This window comes from Zea mays, chromosome 10 (genome assembly GCF_902167145.1).
Source record: "Zea mays cultivar B73 chromosome 10, Zm-B73-REFERENCE-NAM-5.0, whole genome shotgun sequence".
Lineage (NCBI taxonomy): Eukaryota > Viridiplantae > Streptophyta > Magnoliopsida > Poales > Poaceae > Zea > Zea mays.
Genome location: NC_050105.1, coordinates 140,135,491 through 140,145,215, shown reverse-complemented (window position 1 = coordinate 140,145,215; position 9,725 = coordinate 140,135,491). Strand labels below are relative to the sequence as shown.

Genomic DNA, 9,725 nt, shown 5'->3' with positions numbered 1-9,725 from the left:
TTATACTCGGCATGTGCTGCTGAGGTGTTGACAGGTCACAAGGAGCACGGACGTGGTTGAATCTCGTGAACAGAGGGGGCCGATTAGAGCGACTTGCAAAGTACTAAGTATGGATCAACCCGCATGACGGTAGTACGACGATACAAGTCAAGTCCGCTGTGCAACTTCCAGATTCGGTCGGTTGTTTTGTTCAGGTACAGCCGTTGCAATGGTCCAACGCCCAACGGCCGACCGTGCAGCTGTCGCTCCTTTTGTTTTCGATCTCACTGTTGCATGCGCGTGACCGTGCGTCCGTGCGGGTGCAGCCACGGAGTACCGATGCTAATTACAGCACAGAGCCCGGCCCACCTGGGAACGACGGGCCTTGGTGCATTGGGCATGCGAAAAAGCAGAAAGTAGCCTCCTCGAACGGGCCTGCATTCAGCACGTGAAAAAGCAGGGTAACAATCAAGTCCAGACTGCAGCCCAACTGATGACGTAGATACGCCCGCGGCCCGCTCTTTTTGATGTACAGAGATCAGCACGTCCGGTGATTGACGATGCGAACTGGGGGGCAGCGGGAGCTTCCTGCAAGCTCAAAGACAACTCATTTATAAAAAAAAAAAATCATCCTAGAACATCGTGACAACAAATACTTGGCGAAGTACATGGAATGACAACAAATAATTTGGTTCATCATGACATAACACTAGAGGGTGACAGGTTACAACTTACAACAGATATTTTACACGGCACTAAGCTCCTAGAAGAACTGCCGCGTCATCACATTACGAATACACAACACTACAACAGTCGTACAAGAAATTTCCCAGATCACTGGAAGTCTTAACGCGCAAAATCGGCGTTAGATAGTACTGTATCACCGAAACAGTGCGGGTACATGGGAATGCTCCAGGGCATTTTCCTTGGCGAAGGCAGCCCACCAGCGTCTCAGCAGTAAAACATGACACGCTTCACGTTCTCCTTGAGAGCAGGTAGGGGCCTGACCTCGACACTCCCGGCCCCTCTCGTGCTGCTGCGTGCCGCACCGGGTGGGGGGCCACGGGCACCGCTGGCCAGTGACCCGCTGTCAGAGGTGTCTGGCTCCATGTAGAAGCGAGCTCGGAAGGCTGCCAGATGAGCGTAGTACGCCGGGGGCACTGCAAGCGTTCGAGCGACGGTCAACAAACAATTTGTTTTATCAACTAGCATCGCAATGGGTTGCCACATTAGACAGGAGGAGACTGAAGTAGTGTGTTCTCAAGCTGGGCTTACCGATGGACACGGAGCGGGTGCACCTAGCGTACCTGCAGAAGCGGGAACAATGCTTAATAAATAACAGGCAGTTAACGAGTGCGCGGGAAATAAAGGATTGGTGGAGCAGCAGATGTGTTACGTGTAGCACAGGTTGTTCGTCAGGGTCTGCAGCTCGTCAGCTGTGAACTTGTTCTCGTCCCACAGGACATGGTAGTGAGCAGGGCGGCTCGTTCCCTAATGGATGCATATACTTCAAGTCAGCAACCAGCCCTGCCCGTTCCATCGAGGGGTGAATGGAAAAGGAGAATGGAAAAAAGGAAATCAACCTGAATGCCAGCATGGCTACACAGGTAGAAGTCAAACTCAGTAGGATGGCAAATCTTCGAATCGACCACGGTGCCTACATTTCAGATGAAAAAAGGAAGTTTCTGGTCAGATCCATCCAGATTAGGCATGCTAAGCCACCAAGCACAAAAGGAGAGCGCGCCAAGAACTAACCAGGCAGTATGTTTCCGCTTCTATCGACTGTGCGCTGATCACTGTGGTTGTTCGCAAACAGCCTAGTGTGATGGCGCTTCTGTACCACGACAAAAGTAACTGGAGGCTGGTAGTTGGGCTCCAGGGACGCACAGGCCTGTATTCCCATGGTTTAGTGAGGATGGTCAGAGAGAGAAAAAAAACGAGAACAACATCAAATGAACGCTATGTGATTACATTACATGTACCTTTCTAATGGCATCAAGTTCGTACAGCAATACTTGATAGAACTGTCCCTCACTGACACCATCCCTGAAACTCAAAAACTGTTTTAGTATATTGAGCAACAGATCAGGGAAGTCGGCCGGTCAAGGATAATAACCTGTAGAATATGATCCTCTGGGGCTTCTGTCCAGTTGCCCTCTTGAAAGAAATGAGAAGTTCCCTGCAGTAAAAAAGAATCTAAGCATAAAGGCAGAATCCAAGGTGGAGAACCGTGAATAAATCTCATCGTCTCAGTGCGGATCGTACTTTATCATGCCGCCAGTTACCGTCCTTCTCTGCGGGTCCTGCCATACTTTGAAAAGATCCTGTATCAGCTCCTGGCGATGGGCTTGCGCACTCACTAGTCCAGCGTATTTCGTGACCTCGGGCCAGTCTTGCGAAGCAACAACCTGGGAAGGGAACAGTATAGTAAGAATTAAGAAGCGAGACTTCCAGGTCAGACTGTGTGAACTTCTGGCCTGTTATAACTGCAACAGGTACTGCACTTACGGCTGCAATGGAAGGACTGGAATCTTCTCCAGGATGTGGATGGGTAACATCAGCACCAAATATTATGGTCGGTCTGTCACTGACAAGGGGGATTCTCCTTGACAAAGCATCTAAAAGTACAGTATTCCTTCCCCCAACCTGAAGAGCTAGGAAAACTGTGAAAAACTAAAGATTCAGGAGTGACTTAAGGATGGAAGTGTGGTCTGGAGAGATATTACCTTAACATTTATTTTGAGTGCAACATTTGCAAGGTACTGCTTGCTCATCTTAAAAACATGTTTAGTCAGACAACACTGGGAGACCAATCCGAGTTCAGTCTCACAGATCCTTTTGAGATCCCCTGAGAAAGGAAAAGAATGTTGATGACCATATATGTCCAGCAGACAATGTCTAAGCGTCTTTTGCAAGAGAATATTACCATAAAGAGAACCATTGTTGTCAGGCAGTATTACGATCAGCAGATCAAGTTCCCTTCCCTGTGGCCTCAGTATGTTCATTGCATCTTGATAACGTGCCTTTAACGCTCTCTCAACATGTTCTGGCCTTGCAGTCACTGGAGGCAGCACAGGCTCAAGAGCAAAATCCTAAAGGGAGAGGAAAATACAGAGTAAATAACAAAAATTACCAACGGATATTGCACACACATGATAATTGAAAAAAAAAACTTACCATTCCTGATATTTGGCACATGACTGCCAACTCATGAGAGAAACCCCTAGCGGCACTATCTTGCACATTCCGAGAGAAGTTAATACATGCCCAGTTGCTCACTCTGCCACCATTAACCATTTTCTACCCAGAAAAGGAAGGCAGCCAAAGAAGAATAGACAAGTTACCAAGCATGAGATTATTAAATCAATCAACAAAAATGGAGCATGCATACAGAAGGAAAGCGAAACGTGGACAACAGATATATCTAGATTCAGGGGCAACACCAAGTTGGTGGTGCACTGGCACTATCAATAGAAAAAGTGTGTAGTATTAGATGACCTATTTTGACCTTGTCAGTAAGCTCGAAATAATCCATATGTTCATTCATTTTTGCAGTTGTAATGCATAAAAGATGGTAGTAAGCTACAAGTGTAAAAGAAGAGGGGGAGACGCCCTAGATAGTTCAGAGGTTCTTGGTAGAACTTTTTTGCGGCTTCTGATAGATCTTTCCAAATATATAATGCTTCGTTTGGATGTCGATATTGGAGGACATGGAATTGGATTGGATTCAATACCAAATCAGTCATGCTATTGAAATGAGATGTAATTCCAATTTTATTGTTTGGACGTCGCTGAATTGGAGTTTGGAATTGTGCGGTCTAATTCCACGCAATACAGAGGGGTGACGTTCAGTATTGGGAGAGGGAGTTTCTAGTTATAGTCCAATTCCAGGGAATTGGGTCTCTGATTCCAAATCTCAATTCTGTGTGCAACCAATCGACAAAATTTAGGAAAGTTGAATTATATGCTCCAATATCGACATTCAAACGGGCTATAATGCAAAACCAATCCCTCTAATATTTCCATGTCAAGCTAGGTAGATCCTAGAATTTTGAGGCAAGGAGATAGCAAAAAGTCATGCCTAACAAAATATAAGAGGAAAATAAGTACCGCAAAACAATAAGCTCAGTAATAGCCATGACTATATAACTTGGACAAAAGAACTTGTTTACCGGGGCAACTATTCTCCCAATTGCTGGGTTAAATTTCTGCTTTTTTTGGGTAAAATATAGCACTTATTTAATCTGGATGGTTCTCACCTAAGTTAGCATATAAGAAAATTAAAAACAATCAAAGAAATCACAGGAAGAGTGACTTCTATCTACATTTCTCAGGACGCTTGCATACCTTATTCATCATGTTCCATTGGCCAACTCTGGGCAAAACATCCTTCTCTCGGCCACTATCATGGTATTTAAGCTAATTACAAAATGCACAAATTCCACATCAGCAGTCATGCACAGCATATGCACAAATATGGAAAACAAAATGCCAAGATGTTAGAAGTCATTTTTGTTGACTTACTCTTGGTGGTGGCAGAACACGAGCTTCAACTGCAGCAAGACGTTCATCAATTCTTATACCAAATTCCAGTGCATAGGGGTCTTCATAGTATGCATTGTGATGCACAGTCTGATGAAAGGCAAAATAAAGAAGTCAGAATCGTAAATTCAGCTGTCTGACTTGGTAAAATACAAAACCAATAAAACCTCTGTATCATATTATGTTTAAGCATTACACAGTATTCTGAAATAACAGATGGCACTATTTATCAGAAAATTACAATTCACACAAACATTTTAATAATTAAACAACTGTTATAGATACGTTGTTTCCAACCCCAGAGAGCCAGAGATCATTTTGGATGCACGGGCAAATGTATAATCATGTTAAGAAAAGACAAGTAGCAACAGTAAGCAGTGCAGCTAAAACCTGAAGAATGCACAGGCAAATGTGTAAAAAGTGCTTTTAAAGCTAAAAGGCTTGAAAAACTGCTAATCATAGGCTATACTCAAACAATGGTTAAACATTTGAAATCATAAGATGTAGACACTGATAAAACATATGATAAACGGCCACCTGTAAGATGTCCAGCTCGCGCTCTTGAGGGCGCTGGCAGGTCACTTTCAGTAGAGCAGTGATTTGTTTCTCATTGAGTCGCTTTGAGTAACGCTGTCCTTCAACTATCTTGCAAACCTGAAATTTCATATTTCAAAGCCATAGGCACTTATGATAATACTGAAGCTGGATGTAGCATTCAGAGACCATTCAAATAGATAAGCAGACAACATAACAAATCCAAGTTCAATGGAGATAGTTGAAGACCACAGTTGAGGACACTAACCTCCATAGGCAGATAATTTGGTCTTTGTTGATTACCCACTTGCAAGCATGGTAAAGTGGTGTGCTGGATACTAAAACCATAAGTCTCCATGAAGTATTGCACCACAGTCTTCACAGTACCACGATCATCAACAGGGAATCTATCACAAAGAAACTAGCAAATCATGTTACTGCATTGTTCTTTAGCTATTACCTCATACCAGCAATGAAAGACACATACGATAGCTCTCTTGTTGCTTGTGAGGTGAGGCCAGAAATGCGATATTTTCTGCGCATGTTTCCCCTGTGAGTCACCTCAACCTTCACACCTCTTAGGGCTTTTTTAATCTACAGAGGAACAAAAACAACAGTAACTCAGCACCAACAAAGCATAAGCCGAAGTTGCTATCAAATAGGTAAGGTAATTATTCAAACCTTCACGCGATCAGAATCAGACAATGGCCTAACTGAGATATCTCTGTTAAGAAGCTGAGCAACAAAATCGATCACAGGGAGAGGCTCGATAAATGCAGTAGAGGACATATCTGCAAGACCACAAATCAAATGCTAAGAAAAGACCAATACTGATTCCATAAACTACACTGGGAGCCAATTGAAGTCATGTGTGGGAAGTGGAAATTGAAAGATAAGCAATGAGATAAAAAAAGGTTGAAGTGACAGTATCTAACCAATATTCAGTGAAAGGCCCATCTGTGTCGGCCTTATGCTTTGGTAAAAACCACGCCAACTTTCCAATCCCTCACCAAGTTTTTGACGTCTCCCTAAGTTGGGAGAGTAAAATGACCTACCGACAGGAGAATACCTGCACAAAGAAAATGTAAGGCAATTAAGACTTTGACTTTTGCCATGAAAAAAGTAACTAATAAACATAACTAGCTCAAGATCACCTCGCGGTAGGCAATTCACGTAGTACAATGTCAAGCACTTGAAGAGCTTCCTGAGGGGCATCTGCTTGCCTTCCAGCTAGAAACATAGCCAGATGGTGGAGATCAGCACGGGCTGCAAATTTGATCACCACCCTAAATACTCTCTCACGCCTTCAATTAGAAAAGATTACAGAAGTCAGCACGAAATTTTGCATATGTTCTAAATACAGACACAGCATAATGGCATACCTATGTCCACCTTGGCGACCGCCAAGACTATCTTCCTCATCTTGCAAGGTAATTTCAAATGCCATAGAAGTAAATGGCAATGGTCCAGCAGTATACAGGCTCTTTCTTCCATCGTATGCAGGTAGACGCCCACCCAAATGGGATTGTCTATATATTGTTACAAGCTCACCCATGACAGCACGATTGACGCCACGTGAAGTAACCTCAGGTGTTATAGATACCTGATGGCAAAAGATTGGTGAACAGAAATGACAACATAAATAACTGACATGAAATTATTCCCTATGAGGAGCTTACATCATATTGGTGAAGGTCTTTGTCAGGAAGCTCAGCAAAAAAATGATTTGCCTTCACAATGCACCTGTCCCCATAAGTGCCCTTGCCGGGCCGTAACGGGAATCGAACCGATTTGCTTGATGCTGGTGCCACTTGAATTTCTTGGCTCGTGGAACTCTGACCACGATCGGCAAGTTGCTGAAACTGTTGCTGGACTTGTCCAGAGCTCACCTCTGCCATAGGCTGTGAGGATGAGCCAGGTCCCGATGGGGAGGGCGAAACCACCGGGGCTGGATACTGGACATATGGGGCTTGGTGCAGCTCGGGAACTGTCCTGGACGGACCTGGAGGAACATTGCGTCCAACATTACCTCCCCTATGCCCACCATAGTATGGCTGTGGCATTCCACCTCTGGAGCGGCCACCACCACGTCCCTGGTAGTCACCACCCCGTCCCTGGTACTCACCACCATGTCCCTGATATTCACCACCACGTCCCTGGTATTCACGCGGGTGATACTCAGGTGCCCCACTACCAAGGTGATGTGGCCCTGGTCCTCCACGTCCCTGATAATGTCGATCACGACCCTGGTGTTGCCCACCACCATGGCCACCCTGTTGAGGCACCCAGCCACGTCCTCCCCCAGGTTGTTGAGTTCGCTCAGGCTGCTGTGAGGAACCTTGTCCAGAGGCTCCTGAAGACTCTCCAGAAGTTTCTCCAGAGCCACCAGGGCCAGTTCTCTTCTTCCTCACCATGATGGGCACTGCTATGACAGGAATACATCAATACTGAGATTGCAAAAATATAACTTATCAAAACTTAATATGAACAACTGTGTATTTGTTAAAATAGAAACAGAAGCTTGTATGAGAAATGAAACAGCTTAGGGAGTGTAGAAAAGGTAAATGATGTAAGACAAATAGAATATCAGCTGCATCATGGAATTGCTAAAATAATAAAGAGAAAAATTCTGAAATACAAGTTGACAACATGGTAGAAACTTATTCCCGTGAGAAAACAGACAAAGTACAGAAGACAGGGAACCAGAAAAACCCTGTAGGCATAGAAGAAAGGGAATGCGATTTCACAAGTATTAAGAAACAAGACTTATTATAAGGATTTTATTGAACTTAAACTTCCTTCATTTCGATTATTTCACCGCTTCTGCGGTTGGATGCAAATTTCTAATTAAACAAAAAATAGACAAGTAGAAAGTTAGGAAAATGCGAGAAAGAGCATATCAAAAAACCCTGTATGGATGAGAAACACACAGCACTGAAGGAGTTGCTAGAAGATACCCACTTCATCTACACACAAAATGATCAGTATCCTACCGCTAAAAGGCCTGCCTTATGTGGGCTCTCTAAAGTTTATTTTAGCAGGGAGCCAGGGACCTTTTCTAGCCATCACTGTTCAATACAATACCATTGCCTTGAGATAACATCAAATATCTTGAATGCTACCATTGGTCACCATTAAGATAACATCAAACAATTTGGTAACCATTTAAGGAACATGATTTTTTTTGGCAATGCAGTGTTGCATCATTGAGTGTATAAAACTGCTTACTCTATGCTTGCACTTGTAATCAAGGTGGAGAGTTCACGCCAAGTGAGAACATCGAGCATCAGGCATAAACTATGGCTAGAACACAACAGAAATCATAGCGGAGGCTTCAGTTTCACTCATCACAATGTGGTGCGCTAAAAAAAAGAACCCTCGCTTGTCAGTCAGCCAGATACAAAGACAACAACAAAAATAGCAACCTGAACCCAAATTAACCACAGATGGATACCAAGGGACAGCAAAGAAAATACACATAAACAGAATGGACTTTTTTTTAACCCTAACGTAGAGGCAAATAACCATACAAGCATATAGCCAGCAGAGGGAGGAAGGCTACATCACTATGCTGAGGCTTTAACGAAGTAATCAGTCCACCCGAATACGAGCACTGCACACCTGAAAGAACAGATGTTCCTTATCTCAGAAAGCAAGTAAGCCTCCCGTTCCACATTAAGCGCTTGGCGTAGACAAGCTAAAACGATCACCAAAAAAATAAGAGTAGCAAATCGTCAAGCTCTCACTGGATCAGTTTACAGGCAGCTAGAACCGGACAAATCAACCGACAGACCCCACAAAATCCACGAGCACCCGCTCGAGCTCGTTCACTCCAAGCAACAGCACCGGCGCAGCGCAGCGCAGCAAACCCACCCCGGAAACGACCGAACGCTGAAGCTGCACACACCGCACTGAGCTAGCACGCGAAAAAAGCAGCGGATCTAGCAGGTTACGGCAGGGAGGGAGCGATACCTGAGCAGGCTCGGCAGACGGCTGCGCGCGGGACGGGAACGGAGGGGGGAGGGCTAGTTACCAGCTCCACCAATGGCACTCTCTACTGCCGCAGCGCTGCTGCTGTACAGGGTGCTCCGCTGCGTGCCCACGAGCACCACCACCACTCCCGCCTCCGCCTTTTTTTGAGGAAGGGAGGAGGTGGGGGAAGGCGACGGTCGCTTGTGGTTAATTAGCGTCAGCGGTAGTGCGGGTGCGGCTCACTGGAGAAAGCAGAAAGCGCCGAAGCGAGGGCAGGCAAGGCAGCGGCAGTGCTGGGGCCTGGGTGGACTGGGTGCCCGTGTCAGGAACCCAGTCATGGTCAGCCGGTCAGGTCGCGGGGCGGGGTGGGGCGGGTCGCGTCGCCGTAGACCCGGTGACCCGTTCTGGGCGGGATTAGTACCGGAGAACGTGGGAGTGGGACGGATGCCACTGACGTTGTGGGGCCGAGGCGGCCTAGGACACTAGGACACCTCGTGCGCGACGCCGCCGATGAGATTAGTGCGCAAAGGACAGGGGGTGTGGCTGTCAGGAGTGGATACTATACTGGTGCCCCCCTTCGCCCGGATATTGCCCAGAGGGACGAAAGACGTTTCGCTTGCTGATTGGATATCGCCTCGCTCTCGTGTCCTCCAGTCCCGTCCGTACGACGCGATCATACCGCAGCACCCGACCGAGCG

The 9,725-nt window shown here is 45.8% G+C and overlaps 1 protein-coding gene across 11 annotated transcripts; it reads right to left on the bottom strand.

The window, feature by feature from the left end:
* Nucleotides 1-635: 635 nt before the first annotated feature.
* LOC103641968 (protein argonaute 1B) lies at nt 636-9,443 on the bottom strand. 11 transcript variants are annotated; one of them, XM_008665269.3, is made up of 25 exons: nt 9,028-9,361; nt 8,586-8,676; nt 8,284-8,417; nt 6,735-7,477; nt 6,438-6,658; nt 6,210-6,359; nt 5,991-6,124; nt 5,737-5,846; nt 5,543-5,649; nt 5,324-5,462; nt 5,059-5,175; nt 4,504-4,611; nt 4,327-4,398; nt 3,157-3,279; nt 2,906-3,071; nt 2,706-2,827; nt 2,488-2,625; nt 2,245-2,387; nt 2,096-2,158; nt 1,962-2,025; nt 1,735-1,870; nt 1,563-1,636; nt 1,376-1,470; nt 1,255-1,286; nt 636-1,139 (listed from the first exon to the last, which is right to left on the bottom strand). In XM_008665269.3, coding segments are annotated over exons 3-25 (3,267 nt in total). In that variant the 5' UTR covers nt 8,285-8,417; nt 8,586-8,676; nt 9,028-9,361; the 3' UTR covers nt 636-930. The 11 variants fall into 11 exon arrangements, with proteins under 11 accessions (XP_008663491.1, XP_035819410.1, XP_035819411.1 ...); XM_035963517.1 differs by having other exon boundaries at nt 8,284-8,358; XM_035963518.1 differs by having other exon boundaries at nt 9,089-9,277.
* Nucleotides 9,444-9,725: the final 282 nt, after the last annotated feature.